Source organism: Ornithodoros turicata, chromosome 1, assembly GCF_037126465.1.
Source record: "Ornithodoros turicata isolate Travis chromosome 1, ASM3712646v1, whole genome shotgun sequence".
Lineage (NCBI taxonomy): Eukaryota > Metazoa > Arthropoda > Arachnida > Ixodida > Argasidae > Ornithodoros > Ornithodoros turicata.
In genome coordinates, this window is record NC_088201.1 from 46,169,395 (window position 1) to 46,195,410 (window position 26,016).

General features: G+C 46.7%; 1 protein-coding gene across 6 annotated transcripts in view; it reads left to right on the plus strand.

Moving 5' to 3' along the window:
- The window catches only part of LOC135378155 (protein tiptop-like), a 480,805-nt gene extending 455,364 nt beyond the window's left edge, over positions 1 to 25,441 (plus strand). For 4 of the 6 annotated variants that reach the window (XM_064611068.1, XM_064611070.1, XM_064611067.1 and 1 more), the window contains one exon: positions 18,628 to 25,441. In XM_064611068.1, the coding sequence (XP_064467138.1) occupies positions 18,628 to 21,764 (3,137 nt within the window). In that variant the 3' untranslated portion in view covers positions 21,765 to 25,441. Of the gene's footprint in view, positions 1 to 9,089; positions 9,456 to 18,627 lie in introns of those variants that run through there. The other 2 variants (XM_064611066.1, XR_010418286.1) reach the window with 2 other exon arrangements.
- Positions 25,442 to 26,016: the final 575 nt, after the last annotated feature.

Sequence of the window (26,016 nt, forward strand, 5' to 3'; positions counted from 1 at the left end):
TGAGTTATTGTTGTTGCTGTCAATAGCTGTCGCGTTGTCCCCAATACACCGGGGTTGACACTCGCACAGGTCTCGTTGTCCTTGTCTCCCCACGTCAAACCTCCCCTGTAGTTTCGCAGTGTAGACGAGCACGCGAATCTTATTTATTGTAGTATCACTCTGACAGGCAGTACGCTGCATATCAACGTGGCGTTTTCGAAAATGGGATGGGTGTTAATTAGAGGCGTAATTTTCGCCCACAAAGGAGGAGACCGCAATGGCTTTTATTTATTCTGCAACTACTTCTACGAACACAGTGTCCCACTGCAACTTTAAGTAAGCTGTAAAGGTACACCCCTTTTGTCGTTTTATAGTCACTTCATGACTGCATCAAATTCACGCGAAAGAAAAGAAAAGAAAGGAAGAGCTATCAGAGCAGCTTTGTAGAGAAACGAAATGAAACAATAGACATAAGTCCTGCCCATATTCTCCTTGCTATACAGTAAGGAAGTAAGTAATTGCTCGGTGTGACAACTTCTCCATATTTCATGCACACGACGCATTCTAATACGTGGGCTACGAACTGTTTGCTTGTATGACAGAAAGAGTCGTGATCAGTGAGTCATAACACATTTCCAACGTAGTCAAATCTTGCTACGCAGCATAGTAACTTGTCGACATTGCGCGCTATGCTCAGGCGATAAGTACCTGTTCTCCCAGTGTTTCCTGCAGTGGCGCCTTGGCTACAATAGCAGATCAAGCCTTCCAGGTTAAAGAAACAGTTCTCAGTGAGCTGCATTCTAATGGGCATGGCGACGTTGTGTTTAGCAGATGTTAAATCCGTTGTTTGTTCTCCATGGGAGATGGCACTCACCCAAAGAGGCGACATCTATGGTCCTGTTCAAGCTAAGAACGGCACGTTATGACGTCACGACGCCACGTGTTATGAACGGCACGTTTCAGCCATGCCCTTCGCTTGTTCCTATTGGATGCAATAGATAGCCGCATACCATGTCGCGCCAAGTATATAGTGCACCGACACCAGAACTATACGAGCCCTATACGCAGGAGGCCACCAGTTGGAGCTGCAGTTTTGTTTTTCAGCCGTTGTTAGGTTAAACTGCTCCCAGCGGTAACGATAGCTGTGCACAGTAAAATGTGAAACGGTAGAAGCGTCCACAGCGCTGTCTACCTTATAAGAAAACATGGCGTATTCGCCCGCGAAGCTCTTCAATATGGCTGTCACGTATATTCAGTTATTGTTCTTGTCAGCAGCTTTTTGCGAGAAACGGAGTGGCATCTGGACTAAGAATCTAAGGGGGTATAGTTGATGCATGTGACAGCGTGGAGTTCCCACGAGTGTGGTCCAGCCACAGGATGTGTCCATATCTGAGCTCTTCCCATCGGAAGGGTATCCGAAGGAAGACCGATATTCCCACGCATGTGAGTGCTACATCACCGTCACAGCTTGTTCCGAACTGCATATGCAAATAAACCTGGTGGTAAAGTGCGTGGTAAACGTCAGTTTGTCCGCTGTACATCGGTATTCGGTATCGTACTGTGAGACACCTCTTCCGGTGCCTAGTAAGGTTATTACTCCAAGCTGTAGTTAGTTCGCTTTGTAGCATAATTAAATGATGGAATAAATGGTAGACCACGGCATGTGTTCTACCTGGTGTCTCATTTAGACATAAGGCTATAAGTTTGGCTGGCTGGCACGATTGGTCGCAGCCTCCTCTTTCTAACTGCGCACGCCCTACCCGCAAGGCCGCCCTGCTGCGACACAGTAGCAGGTGGCCGTTGTCTGCATACACTGGACACGACAGTATAAGCTCATAAATTAATAGCGTGCCGATTAGAATTTATACAGGTCCGAAGGTATTCTCAACGTGTACCATATGAGCGTCTCACGGAAGTCCTCTGTACAAACACAAGCGCCGGCCGTCCTTCTTCCGCCAATGTTCCTTCGTAAAATATGGGCCTGCGTCCACGCGGCGAACCTTTTCTCTAAATAAGGGAAAACATGACATGAAATTGATGAGGCGGCCGCTATTTCAGCGGACCGCTTATTCATGCCATGACGGATGATCATAACGAGGGGCTCTTCCCTTCATTACACTACGGGCTTCCAAACTGGGGACGCGTCCTTTTGAATTGTGTGTCGTGCACAGCTCGCTACAGAAGTATAGTGGCAGGACGCATGCGAGGCCAGATTGGCCGAAGACAAGGCGAAGAAGGTCAAAGGCTTAGTTGCGCGTGCGTGTCACGTATGGGACTGCGACGATCGTTTCGTCTGGTGAGTTTGGAAGGAGACGAACACCGGTGGCCCAAAGGAGTCGCTCTGGATTTTTATTATTATGGGGTAAAGAGGCAGAACTGGATTGACGGAATGAGGAAATGATTTGGGAGGCTACTTGTCGTGTATCTTTTTTTTTTCCCCTCATGATTTTTCTTTCTTTCTCTCTCTTTTTTACAGACATTTGCGCGTAGGTATCCGCATTTCAGTTTGCCGCTTCGTGCGTCGCTACTTTTAGTGACTTATTCCGTCTGTTTGATTTTGTGGCGGAGAAAGGTTCTCCATGAGGTCAGTTTCGTGAAATTCGGGAGGCGCTGTCGTTCATTGAAAGCACGCTGAATGTGGTGCTGATTTATTTGCTTTTATTAGGCGTCTTGAACGTGATGATAGAAGCTTACAAATAGAAGTTAGCGCTTCGGAGCCTGTATCTTCATATCATACGAGTTCAATTTCTGAAAGGACCACCGTGGTTTACGTGTCGTTTTGTATCAACGAATTGTTATTCTCTGCTGAGTCAGTTCATCAGTGATCAGAAGACACCGCGGCACAGACGCTCGCGGTAACAGAGAGTTGCGGATTTGCCACACAGATATACGCGTGATACATTATATAACTTTTTGGCGTTTTGCATTTCTTTACGAATAACGTTTAACCCCTATTTAAAGCCCCGGTTCGCCATGAAACCGTACGAAACCACCGCTACACTATTTCGGTACACTATATCGAACCCCCGGTGATGGACAGGGGTGTTCGTCAATGTGGTCGAGAATTCTTAGCCCATTGCGCTTTGGACGTCTTGCATTACATGAGGGTTCATAGTGGGACGGTTTTCTTTGTCGGCTAACAAGGAGATGGCAAGCATACACTTCCGCGATCGAATGGCAAGGGAACAAAAATGGGAAGATGTTGACTGGTACATATCTGTACAAGCGCACGCACGCACAGGTTAAAATAATAGAGTCCCGCTCGAATGTTTTGTGTACACCAATATCCAGGAGCAATTTGATGACCGCACCGATAGCAGGTTGTATGGAGGCAAGGTTCCTCAACAGCCTGTGTACGTTGAAGAGTCCAGCTGGTCGAAGGAAGCTTCGTACCACTTGCTCTAGTGCGGCTGGACATCCGTTGTCTTAACCTTACTGCACCCCTTAATTACTTCTATGTTGTGCTCGCCAATGCCTCTTTCATCGGTATTCGATTTGTATTCACTTGCCTCGTTTTCTTTCCTTTTTTTTTCCCCATCGCATGACATGTAGGACGGAAGTTAAGCATGAGCATGCAAAACTAAACCACAACACAGGTAAAGGCCAGTTGTAGTGAATCGCTTGAATCGCTTTCAGACAAACGGCTAGCGAACAGTATCGCGGAGAGCCAATCAGAAGAGTGGGGTGACTCGAGATGAAATCCTCTGGTTGGGCGGGGGTAAAACCGTTCCCGAACCGTTTGAGTGAAAACGATTCACTGAAACCCTATTACCTGTTCGTTACTACTCCCGTCAGCGTTCTCTCGGTTTCCACCACAGTGTACCCAACAGAATATTCTGACATCGTAGCCTGTGCAGCGCAGGTTATGGTTTCACCATCTTGTATATAGAAGTAACTCAGACACCAAGAGTTAAAAATTATTTTCCTTTCAGTCTTTGCATACTCAGACGCTATGTCGTGCACTCTTGCAACAGAACTTCACCGCATAACACGATCCATAACATAACACGATCTATAGTCAACCATCATCCCGAATCGGAACAGTTATTTTTTCGGTTCGGGTTCGGGTTCAAGCATATTGGTTCTGTTCGGGTTCAGCTCCGCAGCAGCGCAAAATATCAGTTCCAACCGGTTCAGTAAAGCGAATTTTGAGCAGATTGCCATTGGTTAACAGCAAGCACATCCTTACGATTCTCAAACAACACAAATGTAATTTTGTTGTTGTTGCCGACACAGCAATGGTTCACACCAACACTGCGTGTTACAGATCTGCGTTTCAGGTGCAACGTTACGGTAGCACACTGTACTCTATGTTCACTCATCGTATACACCCTGTTACATCCTGCTCATGGACTGGCCGTTATTTTGACAGCCCGAAATGAAAACTTGGGGTTGCTGGACGACAAAAATCGCGTTCGAGGAAGCCTACATCTGCCAAAAGAACGACCTCAAAACTAACACAATTGAATGAACGCAATAGCTGCGAGGAGGAAATGCCTCGTGCATTTGGGTTGCAGTTTTGTTTTGTTCAGTTTCGGTTTCGAATTTGTTTGGCAACGCAACTCAATCCGCTGCGTAAGTCGTAGTTCCGATCTCTCCCAACGCACATTATGTCTGAACCGCTTCGCGAAGCGGTAACCGCCTCAATTTATTTCAGTTCAGTTCCGGTTCGCTTCAACGCGAGATAGAAAATATTTTGGTCTGGTTCAGTTCCGGTTCAGCGAAAAGTACGGGTTTTTAGCGGGTTTCGGTTCGGGTTCAGTCTCGGTTCCGAACCCTGTCCCGAATGACATCGTTCCCTCTCCTAATTTGTTGAAAACGGGAGGCGTACGTATTTTTTGTGTCACTTATGTGCAGTTGTCAAGTGTCACAAAAAAAAATGGCGTATGCTCCGAGCTTTCCACATATCAGGAATGACAATGGTTAGCCTTCAGCGTGTTATGCGGTGAAGTTCTGTTTCAGGAATGTCAATGTCCCGGAACTATTCGCGCAATATTTTTGATATGCGCCACATAACAAGCGGCGACGTTGATGGGAGGGCCATATGTAGTAAAAGCAGTGAACACACTCCCTTCCTGGTGTTCGGTACAAATGTACCGAGCAAACGTACAAAAACGAACAAATGTACCTTAACACACAACACAATTAAGTAGGCCACAATTATCATCAAGTACATGGGAGCCGCGGAGAGACCCCTCATTATTGACAGTCGTAACAGAATTGGGTTGCGAAAATTGTTATATACAAACCTACAGGGATACCAACTGCATAAAGTAAAGAAAAGTAGAAAAATACGATACTCAGAAAAGAACTGCGTTAAATGCTAGGTAGGTTGCGCAGTAGAGTAAACTAGAGCTATTACCCTTTCATCTAATACAATCATCAATACAATCATATCTAGTACAATCATCTAATACAATAACCAAGCACTACAATTACACACAAGCATCGAGAGTTGAAGCATTGGTTACATCATAGGACAGTACATTCTAAGTACATTCCTGTACTTTACGATGCAATGTCGAAATATAGCTGGAAAGTACTGGTAATAGAAGTACTAGTACTAGTAATACAGCTTTAGTATTAGCGAACTCGAGCACACATACATGTGAGAGACACCGCTTCTTAAAGGGGTGGTTGTGGCGCTTTGATATATCTGGTTCATTACATCGTGTACGCATTGTACTAAACGCCATACTATTGAGAGAGGAAAAAATATATTTTTCTATGTGTCGTACTTGGCGAGATACGAAACCTCGAATACACGTAAGCGCCTGACTCTATAACATCAGAGGAGTCCGAAGACAGCGTGCTTATACGGCTACCATTCCCATTGGTACTCGTAAGCACGTGACCTCTCCCGCGCTGCCTGACTGGCGGAGACGCCTGTAGTGATAGTCAGAACTTGGATTAGTTTCGGTATATCCGCAGTGCCGGTTTCTATGCCTCCTTTGTTGTAAAGCTTCGAATGCAGGTCCACATGGCTGCAGATATAGTTGTTTGTTTACGTTTATCTCGGATAACTTGGGGCGAAGTGTCGCAACCCCAGGAGGTTTAAGGAGACCAATCCAAGGCATCTTCGCATTTTCGGACATCCCGAGGAGGAGAAGGGGAGGGAAAGCTTTGAATTTCGGTTTCTCTCCTTCATAAATCCCAAACGACACAAGGGATGAATCTCGTTCCTTTTGTGTTGGTGTCAAGGTAAGGGCACTTTTAATTCTGCGATGAGTAATCTCTGCACTTTAGTGCCCCTTTAAACGGCTTTGAAATTGGAATGCATCGCTTAATGTGTGTCGTCAGAATTGAGGGAACACATTTTGACAAACGGAATAATTTCGAAGCAACCCTGGCACCTGTTCGCCAAAACTATAGTCGTGTTCAACCTACGAAAGAAATCTAGTCCATCAGCTCTCAAAATGTTACTGCGCCGCAGGTAGGGTGGCGGGCACAGAGAGGTCACGCTGGCTCCTCCGCGACACAAATGTAACCCATCATAACTCACTCTGCTTCCGTATTGGCTGTTAAGACTGGCCACATGACACTACGCCGCACTACGCTCCGTGGTGGCGCTGCAGTGTTTCTCCTGGCGCGCTATTGCGTCTCCTTATCTCCAACGGCGTATGTATATAGATGACGGACTCTGGTTTCTTTTCCCTCTTAAGTTGAACACGCCTATAAATCTCTCATTTGACGCTCATTTTGAAAGTCTTCCACCTTCTCATGAAAATCACTCGATAAGCTATTAAGAATGTCTAGAGGAGACCGGTTCTTATCTTTTTTTGCATCCATTCCATTAGAGAAACGAAACCCAGTAATTCTGTGGAGGGTTTTTCTACCACTTCGCATACGTACCTAGCTGGCGGCCATTCGAAATTATCACTCGTGGTACTCCACCAACGAAAACACACTTATACAGGCGTCCTTCCTGGCGGGTGCACATGTAGCCGAGAAGTAAGTTCGCGCAGACATTTATAGTCACGTATTTATTAAGCTTATTAAGGGACGGATCGCATATTTTCAGGATTTCCTGTTTTCGTGGTCAGTCTGACACGTGTAGTGCGCGCCACCCGTGCGTATACAGCGATTATCGGAGGGCATCATTGCCCCCGTGCTGCGTTCGATGTCTATGACGAGTCGGTCCATGATAAGTGTTTTTTTTTTTTTTTTCTTGGCACTCTGATGAATTAGTGACGATTCCCTTCAACGCCGACCTATCAAACCTTGTATTATTGCGCAAACATGTCGTTTCAGTAGGATAAATGGCCCCCTTGTCCTTGACCGTCTCTATGCTCGCCGCAACCTATGTGTGATTCATATCCGTGTAGCCTGCCAACATTTATTTACGCGAGCCTCGTGTCTTTGAAGCAAAACCGAATCGTGTGATACATCAGTTCTTTTCTCCTAAGGCTTTTTTTTTTCTTTTTTCTCTCTCTCTTTTTTCAAAGGAGATGCATAGGAACAAGAAAAGTTATTCCAGGTTTAATGAAGACCTTCGCAGTGTGTGTCCGAAAGGGACTCACAGGAATGGACAGTTTCCTCTGTGATCGCCGAGGCAGTGGGTCATCTCTCAAAATTATAAGGCAATAAGTGTTGCGAAAGATGGGTAATAATCTGTGTGACGTTTATCTCTTTTGTGTGTGGGTGTGTGTTTTGCGTCTTTCACTGTTTCTCTGATGCTGCTGAAAAGTGACATTCCGTGAAGAGCGTGCATAGTTATATAGGTAATCATGGATTTCACGAACAATGATTCCAACTCAGGGGCAGCTCGAGCACCACGTGGACACTGGAACGCTGTATTTCCCTTGAATATTGGTTATTTAAATGGTGACAAAAAAGAAAGAAGGAAAGAAACTGACTGCATGCGAATGCCATAATAATAGTGATTTTAAAAATATATATTAAAAAAACATCGCGAAACTTCTGCTTTTCGTTTGCCTTCTACACGGTGGACTGGCAAATATTGACTTGGGAACGTTCATGAAAGCAATGTCGCGGTAAAATTTATCTGCGGTATTTCTATTGGGTGATACGATCGGCGATGAAGATGTTGTGGAAAGCCTGCTGGAGGTTGCCTTCAATAATTCATTCAGAGCCTGCAATGAAAATATTGAGAATCACTCATCGTAACTAATCAGTAGTTTGTTATAAGGAGTTGAACTTCTCCATTCGTGAGGTAATGGTTTTATTCAGCAGTGAAGGAGACCGCGATTACCTCTTGATGTTTATATCATCCATGTTTGTTCCATAAACGCTCTTGTACTCTAGAATATTCAAAGCGTGATGTAACGAGAAGGTAAAAAAAAAAGGCATGACGTGCAGGGAGTACATATTTCACTGCATTCACACTGGCACTAAAGTACGTCTCACGCCACTGTAGACGTTCGTCACATCCACCTCGCCAACCACCATCAGCGGCAACACGTCAAGTTGCTGGCTGTGTGTTTACCCTGCGGCTAAAAAGGCAAACTCCGGTTGGAAAACTTTTCACGCGCCATCACATTCACGCGAAGGAGGAGCTTGCCGGACTTTCTACGTGCCGAGTTCTCTCCACCCCATCAACTCAGGACGTCCCACGGCAGGAGTGTGCCTCCGCCACCTTTCCCCACTCCTCTTCTCGCAACCCCCTCACTTCCCAGCGCTTCGCATGAGTTGCGAAGCACAAAAGAGACGAAAAATGAGATTGATTTGCGACTGCCAGCCGCCAAGCCACTCCTCCCTGACGCGCGCTCTTTTTCACCCTCTCTCTTTGACCCCCACCTCTCTCTTTATACTCTCTCAGCCCGCTCCATTTGTGATCTGTTTTTACTTCACAAGATTTTTCTCCTCTCTCGCAACTGTACATCATCGCTTTGATGAATGCGTGTCTGTCACGAAGCAGAGGAGCCTCTTTGGATGGACTCCAATATGGCGATTCTTGTTGTTGTGCCTCCTCTCCATTCTCTCTCTCACGTTTATGCGTTTCCTCCTCGTCTGGTACTCGCTTTGTGACGGCCTCTCCTTCACTTATTTGTGAGGGAGAGGCGCTGGAGGAGGGACGGGGTGAGAGAGCTCGTGCATCGCAGACGATCACATCGCTCCCTTCAGTCACTCCCCGGCATCGAGGGAGGCCGTTCTGCGCAGCTCGCCGTCAGCCCTTGCATCGCCTGCTTCGAGAACTCGATAATATTTCGGCAGACTGTTCGCCCAGTGAAGTGCTTCAAAGTCGCTTTCTGACTGACTTTGAGAAAGTCGCCGCATTGTGGTCGTGTGTTTTTAGGATTTCGGTGGCTTCCGCTCGGATTATTTGAAGCTGGATGGGATGGTCATCCGGTCGGCGTCCGCCGAAGCCGTGGCGGTTGCTTCGCCACCCGTCGCCGTGACGACGACGACAACGCGACGACGGCCACGGAAGGCCCCGCCGAGGCCGAGCTGTCGACTGTCGCTGGTCGACGCGGTTGTAGCCGGCCTCGCTGCGGCGGCTGCTAAGAAGCACAAATGTATGTACAGTATGGTCGCCTACCGCCCTTTCTTTTACTTTTATCCGCCGTTAAAACAAGAACGTCCACCGAGATTGACTGTCGTCCTGGTGCACATTCCTGTTTGACGGCAGTGTCACTGACCAGCGATATCCCCCTGTAGTGAAAGAGTGGCGACGAGGAAAAAACCCGAGGGCAGTTCCTTGAGAGATATCAATTCATTTGGAAAGTAGGGCATTGTTAATCCGTCTGCTTCTTAGGGATGATGTACTTTCCTCAAAACGTTGATCGTCTTGGGCGTGACTTAGTGTTGTTTCACTGTTTTGATACACGGCATCGTACACTCACCTAGCGTGTGTTTGCGGTGCCCACACAATCCTCCTCGATGCATGCATGTATATTGTTGTATTTCCACGGAAACTGTGATAGTTGCATGTGTGTTACGAGCTGGGACGGCAACGTTGCAGCTCGTAAACATTGTACGGATGCATTTGTTTTGTGCGCTTTGCGAATGCAAGCTGCATGACGCCGTTATGTGATTGATATTCAGAGAACACAGTGCTCAACATATAGGTAGAGCATTAAATCATGCCGTTGGCAGTCGCAGGTGTCTCCTGTCACGGTCTCGTCTAGCAGAGAGTCATGCGGCGAAAGACGTATGCCTTTTGCTCGTAATTTTTAGTCCGGGCTACGCGCCATTCAGTCTTGAGGCGTGCAACTCACATGGCGTTGTTGTCACGTGCTGTTGGTGGAAATTCCCTAGAAGTTTCCCGCGAAGTTAACCCCTCCATCGCATAAACCGTCTAGGGAAGAGCGGGGCGGGAACAGGGATGTCAGCGAACGAGAAGGAACAGGTTAACGTAGTCGCTGGATGTAAACATTTGTTTTCTGTCGCATCCCATCTTTACGCCCAGTGATTCTATCCTATAGTGTGACAATGCATTGCATAGCGTTCTCACAGGGTGTGTAGGTGCTTGAGCGTTTTTATCATGGTATACTACAATGACGTGGCTACTGACAAGGTGTACACACACACAAGATGTCTGTACCGTGATTACATCGTCCATTGCGCTACATTTGCAACGTTAACAGTGAGCACGATATGAAAGAAACTTGACGTGGGCAACATATCCTTGAGTTTGGGGTGAAGACAAGAGGTTGAATAACCAAATGTACATCACAGGAAAGACTAGGGAAGATGAGTCTTGTGCTGTGTATTACGTCAAATTTACACCAGCTCGCTCGCATAATCCTTTTATGCTCAACGAAAGAAACGTTTCAGGAGAAGCCGCGTTTCTCTTGTATATGCCTTTTTGAACCGTTCAAATTTGTCAAGAGTCTGAAAGCACGAACCTGACACTTCCTACTATTTTCGCCCGTTCGCCCCATGCAGAGGTACTTTCGTCCCCAGATTTCGGCAAAGCGCTGCTTCCCTTTCGAGGTGGCGCCATCCGTCAGTCACTCGCGGTACTACTGTCGGTTTCGGTTTCTCCTCCATATCTCTCTGCGGGCAGGAGAGCTCGCGTTTGCGACGTCTTGGAGGACTGTCTACTCGGTCATTTGACACCGTTTATCGATTGACAGCGTTGCGCCCCGTTGAATCACGCCAGGCCCAATGTTTACCAAAAAAGAAAAAGTTCTGTTTCCTAGAAGGTCCTACGCGTGTGATCTTTAGGCTGAGTCACAGATGATGAATTAGTCACATTTCCTGGGATACATCACTGGCTTTAGGTGCGCGTCCAGCTTTGGCCTTGTGAATGAGTGATGACGCGTTAGTGTATTTATATGCGGGACTCGACGTGCTAGTATCGACATGTAGTATCGACGTGGTAGTACGACTTGAATGCTGCGGTTTTAGGTGAAAAAACAAAAGAAAAAGACTGTGTGCGTGTGTGTGCGGACGGCTTGCGCTTTATTTGACCTCAGTAGAGTGCAAGTGTTTCGTACAATTCACACACTTTGTTATTTCAACATTCTGCTTATCCTGATGGGCCCACTTACATTAAGGGTAGCACAGGAGGACGTCTAGCACAAATCAAGAACGTTGACGCAAGTATCTCTTGCCTCCGGGTTCTTGGTCTAAACGTCACCGCACAGCACGATCCGCACGCGGGGCGTACGCCTTTTTGTGACAATCAACATAACTGCACAAATGTCACATGAAGGCGTACTCCTCCCGTTCTCAACCAACCAGGCGAGAGAACAATGTCATTCGGGATGATAGTTGGCTAGGAGCGTGTTATGTGGCGAAGTTCTGTTCTTATAAAGTGCGGTGGTTCTGACGTAATATAGTGTGCGACGGGGTTGTAGTGAAAGCGTGAGAGGGCTGTCGCAACGACGTTGATGAACAGAAAAAAAAAAAAAAGAAGAGCGAAAAAAAAAAAAGTAACAGCCTAGTAGAGCCATTCTTGACTTAGCTAACCGGGCAGCACAGTATAGAAGAAAAACAGCCTCTGCTCGGCGCCTCCCCGACCTGGGGCTTCTGCTTCAGTGCAACATCTCGAATGTGTAGTTCGCTCGCTTCTTGAACTGGAACTCGCTCAACGTCTGAATACAAAAGAAACAAAAAATCATTTGACTGTATGAAACTTACTTGTCACCGCAAAGTCCCGACATTTGTTCCTTGAAACGCGTGTTTTTCTCATTTTCCCTTTCAGCTTCCGCGTAATACGGTCGTATCATTTTAGCGTCAAGTAAGCGACCGTAGAATGTCAGAGCATGCTGCTTAACAAAAAACCTCTCCCTTTATTTCTCGAGTAACAAGAGTTCGCAAGCGCCTTAAAAAAAAACTGACGGATCTCGTAATTTCATCACGGCAGCACAATTCGCGGAAAACCAGCTGCGTTCTGTCACTGCAAGATTCAGTGCTGCGTCAACCGGCATTCAGGGACATTGAGCCGACACGACGTGTGTCAATCAGGTTTCGAGCTGAATGAACAATGCGACCCGATCGCTGTGTCTCGGATAGCCGTCCCTATACTTTCTTCTTGCCGTGCGTCGATGGACTTCCAAGTGTCAGTTTGCTTTAGAAATGTCTTCCTGTTCATAATAATTGACAGAACAACGTTTTTTGTTCGTGACGTACTCGCTATAGTTGGTGAGCGAAGCAGGTGCGGCAAAAAATGAACATTTGGTATATTCCCCCCGGTAAATGCTTGATGAAAGCGTTAGTTGGTCGAACCTTGTTGCTCTGCTGCGAGTCATTTAGCATTTATAATGCTCCATTTCCTATCTAAGAGTGCATACTTCCGGTTTCTCGGTTTCTTAACACTTCCGTGTGTTTTCGCCGCAGATGATGGATGAATTCCTAAAAGTGTTTGAGATAAAGCACAATAATGGGGGGCGTGCAAAGGGAGCTAAGCATTTTTTTTTGTCTAAGTAATTTGATACTAAATTCATTTAATAGCGTATAAGTAGTATTTAAAACTAAACCTACGAGCAACAAGAACACAACAATTCTTTCCTGTTATATAGGACCCCGTTCTCGGTGACATCTGTTCCAGGTTACTGGTTTTCCTAAGACCTACTCCGCGGAATGGACAGTCTCAAAGCGCTTGAAAAGGAGAGCAACGTGAAGGGCTTTACCTGGCGAGCATCCTTGGTGCAAAACGGGTCGTTGTAGTCCGTTTTTGAATTGCGCCTTGGTTGTAGTCACACTGGTGTGTGTATTCTTCGAAGGTTAAACGCACGGCTGTTACGCCGACCTCAGCGGCGTCTGTCTTGTGTTTCCCTGTTGCAGTTAAGCTTCTTTTCTTCCGATGGACGTCGTTCAAGTTGCGTTATTTGTGACTCCAAGACGTGCTGCGATGGATAAGCAGGATCTCGTTCAGCGTTAGGCTGCTCCAATTTGAAAAAGCACTAGGTCGGCAAGCCGAGAAACTAAATTGTATCCGGTGCTACGCTGTGTGTCCGATACAGTTGATGCAACGCATTTGTAAAATAATTGGCAGTTGAAGTCGCAACCACGTCGGACGAATATTTCTCCGTTCGAAAAGTTTCGAAACATCTTATTCTATACGATGTTATGCGACAGCTATAAACGAAAGTGAGTTTTAGATATTGTCGTCCTTTAGGAATAATAATCGCAGCACACGGAAATAAATTCCGAGTTTTCTCCACAGAAACAGCACCGTTACCTCCGCAGATTTTGGTTGTTGCAATGCGAGGCGGGAAAAAGAGGAAAACGTGTCACATGTCAGGGTCGTAGTAACGCTCGGTATTTTTTTCGAGTTTTCATATGCCTTAGGCACAGACAGCAGAAGAAGAAATAACGTGCTCGTAACTGTCTCTCGTTAATTGGGGTTACAACCTGACAACCCTTGACAGGCTACTGGTGCAGACTGCCCGATAAGTTCGTTTTGCATTCAGAAATTGTCATAATCTCGACTAAAGATTTCATCCTCCGAGAGAATTGCTCGCTATACGATAGGCGTATGAACTTTCGCGTAGTCGGATAAAGCTTCTCCCCGGCAAACGACGGCTGTCAGTCAGGTTTCAAGCTGAATGGACAATACGAACTGATGATGCCCTTGCGCGTATCGCATAATGTGTGTGTGTCTTGGGTGGATTCATCCTGCTAGCAATATAGGTCGCTGCTACCACAACAGGCCGAAACAATGGATGATGTATGTGAGTTGCGCTCAGATTGTCTGCTGATCCAACGTCGGTGTTTGTGTAGTAGTATAGTACTGGCAGCATGGTGTTTTCTTTCGAGGATGTGGATGAAAGAAGAAAAAAAAAGGCTAGCACATTTTCCTTCTTCTGTTGCCGAACATTTGAGCGAATTGTCAAAAAGACGGCGTTTGACAGATAGATGATGGAGGTGTTTATGCTGGAGTGGTGCAAGTAGTTGTGCAAGTAGCTGGCCTGCGTGAGATGTGCATTGTTGGCAGCCGCGGGATTTGTAGCCTTTATGTCGCCTTTCGCCAGTCGCTACTGTTCTTTAGATCTGATTGAGGGACGCAGTTGCACTTTTTGATTGAAAGTAGCTTGAAGACAGTTCGTGAAATGAATCGCAACGGTTCTCGGAATGCTTCGCATGGCCGATTGTTTTCTAGGAAAAGGTTTTTGCGAAGCTCGAACAAGACAATTGATACACAGGGTGCCCCAGAAAACGTGTCATTGAATTCTAATAAAAAGACTATGCCACCTAGAACCATGCAGTCAACGACATTTGTTCTTACTAGGTTTTTGCCACCTCCTGGTGTGCATGTCATGTAACTTAAGTTTAATTATGTAAATATTTGCGAAGTGAACTCAGAAATTTGCCAAGTAAAGGTCACTTTTTTACCCCACTAACATGAAGAGCGTGCCGAATTTACTCAAATTCATGATAATTGACAGTGATGTTCAGGATCTATCCCATCGGGAAAAATAGCCGAACATCATGCTTCTCGGGGCACTTGAGTGTAACGCGCGAGGGCTTTTTGAGCGCAATCGTTGTCAGTGCGACGACAGAAGGTTTGAAACCCAGCCCACAGAGTGATAGTAGAAAAAGTGACAGTTCATGAAATTGGGAGAGGGAAGGTATGGTCCCAGCCGAAGCCGGACGCGATAAGCTATGTCTGTGTTATCTCTTTCTACCATGCCGGTGTGGGCTGGGTTTCCAACCTCCTCTCGTCGGACTGACAATTATTTCGCTGAAAAATCCGTTGCGCGCTATCCTCTGCAATCCCCGTAGAGCACGATTTTCGGCTATTTTTTCCGATACGATAGCTCCTCAATATTCCTGTCAATTATCAGTAATTTGAGTAAATTCGACACGCTCTTCACATTGGCGGGGTAAAAAAGTGACATTTACTTGGCAAATTTCCGAGTTTAGTTCGCAAAAATTTACATAGTTAAACTTAGGTTACGTGACATGCACATCAGGAGTTGGCAAAAATCTAGTAAGAATAAATGCCGTTGACCGCATGATTCTATGTGGCGTAGTTTTTTTTATTAAAATTCAATGACACATTTTCTGGGACACACTGTATGAGGTTGCACACGAACTATATACGGCACAGGGCGACGCTTATAGTGTAAACTTTTTGTTTGTTTTTCTAGTGCGGTCACTGTAGTCTGTTTTTCCTTTATGCGGTCATTCCAGCGTCCGGAAAGAGGTCGGAAAGAGGTGAGAATGGAAGCGTATCCTGCTTCCAGCCAACACAAAACTTATAACGCGGTGTAGACGGTGTATTTACCTTGGCAGCGAAAGAGCCTAGTCCAGCTGGTTTCGAGCCAGGTGGGGCTGAGGGTAGCGATTATGTGAACGTCTTTATCTATATTATTTTGGTGTACGAGGTGCTACGTCATAGACAGGGAACTGCGTGAATCGGACGAACGGGGTGATGAACTATCAACACATAACATGGGTTTACTTGCTGGTACCGTAGAAGGTCAGAGGAGACTAGGGGGGGGGGGGGGGCAATTAATGTCATAAAGTTTTCTCAAGTGCCTTTCACTTGGTAGTTCAGTGTCTGGACGCATCTGTATAGGCTACTGGATATTATTACGTGCTTCCAGTTTCGTTATGTACTGCTGGACAGTGTTACTTGGTGGCAGCATCAGCTGATATTTTACTAAATCGTCTCTAGCCATGTCTCATTTGAACTGAGGTTTTGCTCAATTCCAGTTTCTCAATCTTATAACCTCAATTCCAGTTTTTCTTTTTATGTTTTACGAATGACTGCCGTAGTACCGTACGCTGGAGTGTAAAGTTAATCCGTCCGGGCACTCTCAATGGCACACATAGTGTACAGTTACGTGCGAAAAGTTGTTGTATGACATACTGTACTGGACGATGTGCGGAAATGACAAGCGATTCCTCGTGCACCCGGCGTAACGTTGGTTGCGTCATGGTACCGTACTTACTTGCAGTGATGCTGTCGCTCTCAGCAATAACATCATTAATATCACAGGCTCAGTAAAAGTTCATATCTTTGAGATCCGTTGCGCAGCATGCGTGACGGTTGACGAGTAAATTTTTGTCACAGATTTTATTACTGAAATGCAGAGAAAGCATTCTTGTGTGAGATACAGTGTACTTTTCCACCTGGAAGTAGGGAAACCTAGGTAAACACTAGGTAAACAATATCTAAGTGGAATAAGTGCGATTGTGACTTCGTATTTGGAAACTACATTCATGTCCGTCTTTATATAAGTTTCCTGTTTCAGTTGATCATAGTCTAATCCAGTTTCTGTTTAAGCTATATCAGTCTAATTTGAGCTACAGTTACATCTATACGTAACACTACTTAAAAAAAAAAAAAAAAACTTCCAAGACATCATCAGTACGTGCATTACGTGGAACTCGAACGAGACACACAATAACCGTCATCTCTCAGTCGTCAGCTTTCGAAACATGACATAATTACCGTGAACGATCCGCGTACCAGTGCAGACATATTACATGGAATATCTGCATCCTTTGTGGCTTTCCGCCGTGTTGGCCTCGGCTATTCCGTAAATGGAAGGCGAACCCAGTAGCTCTGGGTTTCTTTATCGGCAACCATCTGCATATCCCGTTACAGAAAGACTATGTTGACGTCAATTATTCCACGTTTTACACCCACACGTCTCAATTAACCTTATTTGCGGCGACGATACTCGGTCGAATCTGTCGCAAAAACAGGCCCCCTTTTCTACGGCTCTTGCCCTACTGGTATGTCTGTAGGGCTGCGCCTGACAGCCGCTAAACCCTGATTGATCGTTTAATTCGTGTCCTTCGCCCAGGAAGAAAAGCGACTGCTTGCCATTGTTCTCTGATGCCGTGCGCGCATGCGTTCTTCATTACCTCTTCCGGATGTCCAGCCTCGCCCTCTCTCCTCGCCGGTGCGATGCCGACAAAACCGAGCTTTATATACCCGCACAAAAGGAACCTCTGTCACTTACACTCATCCGTCGCATGCTTTTGTTTCCTGCTCTTCTGCTGTGTGATGTCTTCGACTGGTGGCAGCATGGCAGAGCTGCGCGGAGGCGCAGGAAGAAAGGTTTTCGCGATGTCGCGCGCTCTTTGAGATTCCTGAGAAAAGAAAAACGATGGCACATTAATAAAAAAAAATAACGGATCCTGTGTGGGAGCATGAAGGTTAGGATTCACTGTAGGTGCGTTATATAGGTGCGTTAATGTGGCTCTATAATTATAGCCTGTGTGCTTTATCAATGGAAGACTATATAGATAGATATATAAACTAGTTTGACACTTGCTAGAACTCCATGCATAGTTCTTTCACCCCAGCTTACTTGATTGCTTTCATGCTTTCTCACTCCTCAGTAATAGTTTTTTGTTTTGTTTTTGTCATTCTTTATATCTCACCGCTCCTTATGGGTACATCTGGCTTGATACAGGAGATAGAAACTGGCTAAGGGAACGTCAGCTCTCAATGTCTCCAAGGTTGCTACAAGTCATAACATTTACCACAACATTGTTTAACGGTCTTACGCGTCAATCCCATACGCCTGCACTTTGCACAAAAGTTTATATCCTTCCTTTATCCTATTCAGAATCGTATCCATGAGCTCAGCCGGCCAATCAGATCAAAGGGCGAACGGAATAACGATGATCCCGACTTTATTTTCTTGCGAGTACCGCAAAGCTGTTAGTACGCACTATCCTCCCGTTCCCTGGTGCTCCGTTCACAAACATAGGCGACACACATAGCCGCCGAATCTGCAAAGACATCAGCCAAAGCATCATTAACCTACAGTAGTGAGTCGACCGGACACGAACACCTTCTAATCCGCGTAGGGGCCATTTCCCTCTATAGCTTGAGCTGAGGCCTCTTCGTCTATAATTTAGCGAATGGCGGTGTCATTTCCTTGGGAGGCATTAGCGTCCGTCTGTCATTAGGAAAACCTTTGAGCACCCGTTGCTAAAGACGATTTCCCTTCCCGCGCCATCGAAATAACACAGCGAATACCACTGTCTCACAAATCGTGTACTGCAAAAGAGCGGGGAGATTCTCGTCTGGGTATCATTCACGGTCTTGGAGATTACTCGCCCGGCCGTGCATCCGGAGAGTACGTGATGTTATAATATGTCTAGGTTTACATCTCTACCGCAGTGCACTGACTTCGAATGCTTGAGTAGAAGTAAGCGTAGTATTTCCAGTTATGGCTGTGATTCCGCATCAAAAGTCATCATCTCCCAGTGTGTTTGCAGCATAAACATCGTGGCAGTTGTGTAACGTGTCCCGTTTGGTTTATGCAGGGGAAGAGGGCGACACCAAAGGAGACCCTGCGGCAAGTGGCGAGGATGCTAAGGAGGAAGGCTCGGTGACAAGCGATGCTCGCTCCGGGTCACCTCAGCCCGAAAGCCCCCCAACGCTGTCCCCGGCGCCTCCAGAAGAAGAAGAGTGCCCACAGACGTCACCACTGGCTGCGGCGCCAAGTACACCGGATGCACCTCCTGACGGTACACTACGTGAAGGTGATGATGTCGCTCCGGTGGACACAAGGGCACCAGCGGAAAGCAAGGATGTTGAACTTGCAAACAGAGACGAGGATGATGTTCCGCTGAAGATTGCAGAACCTGCTAAGGAATCCGAGGACGACATGCTCAGGCACGTATCTGTGAAGACTGAAGAGCCTGTTGATGAGCTTCTTGCAGACGGAGAGGGGCCCCAAGAGGGAACAGCCGACGCACCTCTTGATTTCAGCATTAAAAAATCGGCATCACCTTCTGGCATGGATTCTGAAGATGATGACGTTCCCCCATCAAGTCCCACGTGTCAAAATGGAGGTGTAGATTGTCCCTTGGACCTCTCCTTGTCAAAGAGGAAGGCAAGACATTCTACACCAGAGCATAGACCAGCGAAAGTAGGAAGATTGGAGCAAGGAACTTTGCCAGGTACCAGCAGCCCCTGGTCTGGCTTCAGTGGTGGAAGGACTCCAAGTGCAATGCCACAAGCAAGTAGGGTGCGGCCTCCTGCCGGTAATCAGCCTCCCTGGAACGGTAAAATAAAACGAGAAAGATCGACATCAGAGGGTCACCATAGTTCAGCAACAATATCAGCTGTTGGACTCAAGACACCCCACATTGCCGTTCCGGAAAAGATGCCTGCCAAAGCAGATGCTTTTAGAGCAGCCAACCGCCAGAATCCGTGGCAAAGTCAGTGGATTAGCCGAAGTGGAGAACAGACGAAGGATGTATTCACGTGTGTATGGTGCAAGGAGTCATTTCAGTCTCTCGCGGATATGACTTTGCACATGAAGCAATCTCCCCGTTGTGGTATGGCGGGCATGCACGCAGCAAGTGCTGTTCCCCCTCCCCCTGTAGGAGGAAGTTCGGGCTGCAATCGGACGGCGACTACACCACCGCCAAAGCTGGCAGCGACCCCCCCAGGTGGGGGCTCGTCTGGTAGCACCGGTGCTACAACAAAGGACGGGGTTCCTCTTCCGAGGAAACTTGTGCGCGGGCAGGACGTGTGGTTGGGAAAGGGCGCGGAGCAGACACGACAGATTCTAAAGTGCATGTGGTGTGGACAGTCTTTCAAGTCTCTCGCGGACATGACAACTCACATGCGGGTGACGCAACACTACACCAATATTATCAGTCAGGAGCAGATAATTTCTTGGAGGACACCTGAAGACAAGGTCGCCAATCAGTCTCAAGTGAACGCGGTTCTGACTTGTAAAGTATGCGATCAAGCGTTTGGATCTCTAAAGGAGCTAAGCTACCACATGGTGAAGAATTCACATTACAAGGAGCACATCCTCAGGTCTATCACCGAAGGTGGGGGTCGCAGAAGACAAACGCGGGAGCGGAGGAAGAAATCGTTGCCCGTACGTAAGTTGCTCGAGTTAGAGCGCATGGAGATGACGACTCGAGTAGGCAGCGGGCCGCAGGCCAGCCCGTCGCCCGCTGCAGAAATAGACGGGAAAATCGCGTGTGAGGAATGCGCGGAAAAGGTGGACGCCAAGGACTTCGTCCAGCACATCAAGAGCTGCAGCCGCTCGCAGCAGTTGCTCAAGACGGCGTTGCAGGCGCGGCTTGAACCGAATGGGCCTGTAGAGTCACGAGGGGACGAGGACGGAACACCGGAACCGCGACCACGTTCGGCTCAGTCAACGGGGGAACCTGATCGTGCGCCGTCGGTTGATTCCAACGCGGAAACATCTCAACTAGTGAGTGGATCTGGCGGCACATCTTCAACGTCGGTCTTAAACGCAATAGAGAAGTTAATTGAAAAGAGCTTCGACAACAAAGGGAAGAGAGGAGGGCCTTCCTCGGCAGGTATCCTCCAGCGGCTCGGCATCGATGAAGAAGTGTACCCGCCATGGCACCCAGCTGGATCACCCCGCTATAGTGGTGGACCTACGAAATCACCGCTTCCTCGACTGACGCCGTCGGGTTTGACCTCACCATGTCCCTCTCTCCCCGACGACCATCACCAAGCTCCCATTCTCCAACCGGCAAGCCAGTGCTCGACTCCGAGTCGATACCATGCGGTGTCCCCAGACCGCCATAGCGGTGTATCCTCTCCAAGGCATCGTGACGCTAGCGATAAGGACAGCGAACCGCCACTTCTGGATCCTGAACGAATCAGTCAGCCGCGGTCGCCCTCGGAGTCTTCCTCGACCCGTGCCAGCACACCTGGAGGAGATGACTTGATCATTGCCGACGGCGATGTCAGAACATCGTCTCGCCGCTCGTCAGAGCGCGGCCTCGATACAGACGACGTCACGTCATCATCCTCGTGTGAAGCTCCTGTTCTAGTACCCACCGAACGAAGAAGAAGCTCGCCATCGCCGCGACCAATAGTACCACCAGTGCATAAAAGGTCGTCCGTTAGTCCTCGTCCCCAAAGCCTCAACAGGACTCAGCTCAAAAAAGAGCGGAACAACAATCGCCAGAGCGACGACGCCACGTCTGACCATCCGCTCAAGGAGCTGCAGAAGTTGCTGGACAAGACAGATGCCCACCTCTCGCGATCCAGCGTTCCCCAGGCTAGTGCTGGAGGCTCTATCCTGGCCTTCAGCTGGGCTTGCAATGACGCTGCCAACGCGTCTGACTCCCTCATGAAGTGCGCCTTCTGCGATACCCACTTCGTGTCGAAAGGGGCCTACAGGCACCACCTCTCCAAGATGCATTTCATTAAAGATGGAGGACCTCTTGGTGGAGAGGGTTCGCCTCCGTGGAAAGGGTCCCAGAACAAAGACTCAACAGCAAACGGAAGTGAAGGTGCAAACCAGCCACAGTCCTCGACGAATAACAGTGGAGCTTCTGGAGGCATCGATTCCATAAATTCTCCGTCTGCCTCGCCAGCGGCTGTGGATGAGAGTCCACATTCTAAGTTTCTTAAGTACACAGAGCTGGCTAAGCAGCTTTCTAGCAAGTATGTGTGACAAAACTCTAGTACACGTCTAAGTTTGACCCTGCTCCAGAAGTGCACTGGCCATTCAAGTACTCTGTATCGTTAGATACTCAGAAATCATGAGGAGACATTGACAGTGCATCTCAGAAAAAAAATGAAGCAATCTCAGTGTGATTCTCATCCTGTGTTCAGTCCCAGTGTGATGCTACAAGACTGATTTCCTCTCTTCATGAACTGCCTTTCTCCAAAACAGACTAAAAGTGTTTTTGGTGAAAGTTACTTAAAGCAGTAGCGGTCCATGCAAAAACAGGGATGTGCAGTACTACACCTTGTCCTTCAGCCGATCGCTGGTTTCTCATGTTTTTCTTCTTTTGGTGGCTCTTCTGGCTGCTGTGATGAGCTGCTTAGCAGCTTTTTTCCTTGTTGCAACGAACTGTCTAGAAGTGTGCGATGTGACACCATGTGCCGAAATAGCATATGCTTAGCAGCTAAATGGCACATTATCAAAAGGCACAAGACAGAATACACTACTTCATAGGTGATGTGATGCACCAACTGCAACATGTCAAATCTTGCGTACAAGCTTGCTGTTTTGGTCTATGACCACTAAGATCTTGATGAAAAGGGGGAAAAAAAGAGACAGACTTCAAAACCCTGCAGTACACTAAGCTAGACACGTAATATGCCCTTATCGATAAACTCATTTTCAAGAACTGCCGCACACACAAAAGTAGGAAATGTGCGCAAGGTTCGAGGCAATGTACGCGGGTTTTTGATAGTGCTAAACACAACAGCATACCAGTTAAGTTTGTGACATCCCATTTGCATGACAGAAAAAAAAAAGTTTTGTCTCTTCTCCCATACAATGGCAATTAAATTTAAATCGAATTTGCTTATTGGACACTGAATCCTCCTCCTGTTTGATGTCACCTTCCTTATGAAGCTGCAGTATTTATGAACGCTTGGCGTGATAATCTGCTTTATCGCTATAATGTCGCCAGTTGAAGGTGGTACTTTGTAAACATTCCCCGTGATGTGACTGAGAACGTGTGATGACGATGGGACTTTCTCTGCAGGCTTTTTTCTCACTGAACATATCTTTATCGGTACGTAACGTACAACACCGACAGCGCGTGCAAGCATCTCGCAATAATTGTACACACGAATTTGCCCAAAAGGTCATTTCGTTACACATTTCTTTTTTTGCAAGGAAGAAACCGTCGTACTAGTGATAGAGTTGTGGCATGGAAAGTTTTGGAACCTTCTGCTGGCTGTCTTCTGTGGAACTCACCACTATGACATGTATTCAAACTGAGAAGTAATGTAGTTGTTCACGGTGCTTTGTCTTCTGATCTTGCCTGAGAAGCTTACAACAAAGAACCTGTATCGAAACAATCATGAAAATCGACAATGCTGTATTGAGCGCAAAAAGATCAATTTCTTGATTGGCTGTCTTTTATAGAACAGTTGATGGATATCCAGTTAGGATGTTCATTCAGGCTGGTTCAGTTTTGTTGTTGAATGTTATGAGGCATTTTTATCAGATGACTATGGCACTTCCAAGGGGACCGGAGTGTGTGTTGGGTGTGTTTGTGGTAAATGAAACTGGCTCTCCCCTCAGTTGACGCTGCTTAATAATCACTGTATGTCATGTCTGCTGGACGCTTCTGGTCAAAATGGCAATAATTCTTTTTGACAACCACTTCACTATTCACATAATTTGGGGACATTAGTTTGACAAGGTCACCGTCCCCCATTAAATCTCATTAAAATCTCATTACAGAATTATGTTCGGCAGCGCGACAAATATTTTGGTAAAACGCACGTGCACATCTGACAGGCATCTTACACTCGGTCTGAAGAACTTATCTCAAAGAATCATTATCAACCTGCTCCGTTTCACTGCTAAACGACAGCTAAGGGAGACAGGTAAAGAAACAGCCACGCGCCTTACGGACTGTTCTGCTCCTGCGTAGAGCTCGGGCCGTGGAAGGAATCCATGAATTTTCACTTGGAATGTCACCCAAGTCCCGTGTAATTGTAACGACGCTGTCCGCCATTCTTAGTTGGAGGGGAATTTCTTTCAATTATGTATTCCCCAAGTAGGATGTACGACTACCACACGTGCTTGGATGCTAGCTGCAGAAAGTGTACCAGGAAACCTACCTCGAGCCTTTTGTGTGCGCGACTTTCCACTCTGCTTCTTTTCTTTTTTAAAATGTGTATGCTGGCCTTCCATTTTTTTTTTATTTCTCTGTAAATGTTGATTCGTAGTGAAAGGCGAGACGGAGTTCACGCTGCATAGAGGCGTAGGATTCTTGGTGTAAGATTAATTTCACGGTGCGAGCAAGCTTCAATGTGATATTTTGCGGCGGCAGAAGAACGACTTCGCACGCGCGAATGTGATATTTCATGCTCGTTTCAGCTCGTCCTTCCGCGTTTTGAGTGAAATTGCGTTTGTGAATGAAGAGTTAAGGCCTTCCCCTACATGGATTCAGTTTCCTGTTCAGTTCTGTTGCTTTCGCTGTTTCATTTTTCTCTTTCAGTTTCGTGATACGGAAAAACGCTGATGACCAGGGAGAAAAAGAATTCTGTACTCATTCTCAGCGCACCTATCCTATTAGCTGGCCAATTTGTTTTTACGAGATAGTTTGAGCCAGAATTGGCGCGAATGAATTAGTGCGTGACGGTCGTCTGAAATGATAGCGAGTCTGATTGGGCTGAATGTACAAGCTTTACACTGTTTGCCATTTGACCAGAAGTTGTTCTATTTTAACACGAACCTCCGCAGTCAGACACTGCACCCGAGCGTTCCATCAGCAATGTTGCATATAATCACTTTTTTTGTTTCACTCACACACCAACTGCTCTGATCTCATTACTCAACCGCAATGGCATCGGTGCGTGCGCCCTGAAGCCAAACCCAGTGTTACTTGGAAACTTCGGAGATCGAAATTTCGCGACATCGCAGTGTAAAGGAAAAAAAGCAAAAGCCGTGCGTGGACTTGTGCATCTCTAAAAGCAGTCTAAAATAGTAGCTTTATATTATGGAGAAAACATTGCAATAGTAACGAACTAGTCTTCACATTCGATTTCTTCTCTTTCCGAAAGCTTTGATTATCATGAAATTTCGGCAAGTAGCTTTCACTGTTTGGCTCATCGGGCTCAGCAGCCTCCACGCGCACTTTCCAGGGGTGATATTGTTTTAGGAGGGGGGCAGTTTCGAGGCAGAGATGATACCGATAAATCTTGCGTTACCAAGCGTTCGTTGCACGACAGTCGCTTTGTTGCGATTCCACTTCAAATATTGTGATTCCTGTACAGCAATGGCTACTTCGTACGAAATATGGCCTCATCTTTTGACGTTTGTACGGCACTGTAAAGGATATGAAGCTTCACTTCTCTCCCATTCTCTTTGAAAACTATCCCGGTATAGGAATGTACATTTTTTTGTTTCCTTTTTCTTCTCATTGACCTCGTGCTCACGTGTGAATGTGAAATGCGTGTCCCGTTTTCACACCTTTCTATGCGAACAGGATGCTGACGTCACTTCCTACCCGCATTGTTTGTGTTTTTTTTTCCTGCGGTTTGTTTGTTCGAGTTCTTCCACTTTTTCCATATTGTATATAGGATCATAAGAAAAATTGGAGATTGTATATGTCTATATTCCTATTATTTATTACTAATAAACTCTATATCGCGATGGAAGCTGTGTGTGCTGTTTGAGTGATTTACAATTTGAAGGAATTGCAACGTGACAGCACTGCTGTTCGGCAACCGGCAACCAGGTGGAATAAGCTTCAACAGCTGTCATAGACATGTGCCTTGAACGAATGCCAAACCACCCTCACATGGTTGTTTCCTGCAGAGGTGAGTTATATGCTCAAGGTATCGCTTGCAGGCTGGGCCGATCCCTCAGACGTTACGCATTGCACAATGTCATTTTCAGCAGTAAAAACGTGTGTACAAAGCCGGTTGGTGCGTATCTTGCTCGGGGATAGCCAAGCCTAACCGCGCTGCACACCAAGAATTCTCTGACCCTATTGATGTGTATCTGCTGCAGAGACGACAATGGCTGTGTGTAACCTGTTGAGACAGGGAGACCCTACAACGATCAGACTTTTTTTTTTTTTACTGTGCAAGAGTGTCTCTGGTACCGCCGTGCGCTCTACAGAGGTGCTACGCTTGCGCCCACGTATTCCGTAACTGGGATTATATCTCAAGAAATGATCCATTGCCTCCTTTGAACCTCAAGGGGATGACTCTCCATTTGATTGAAGACG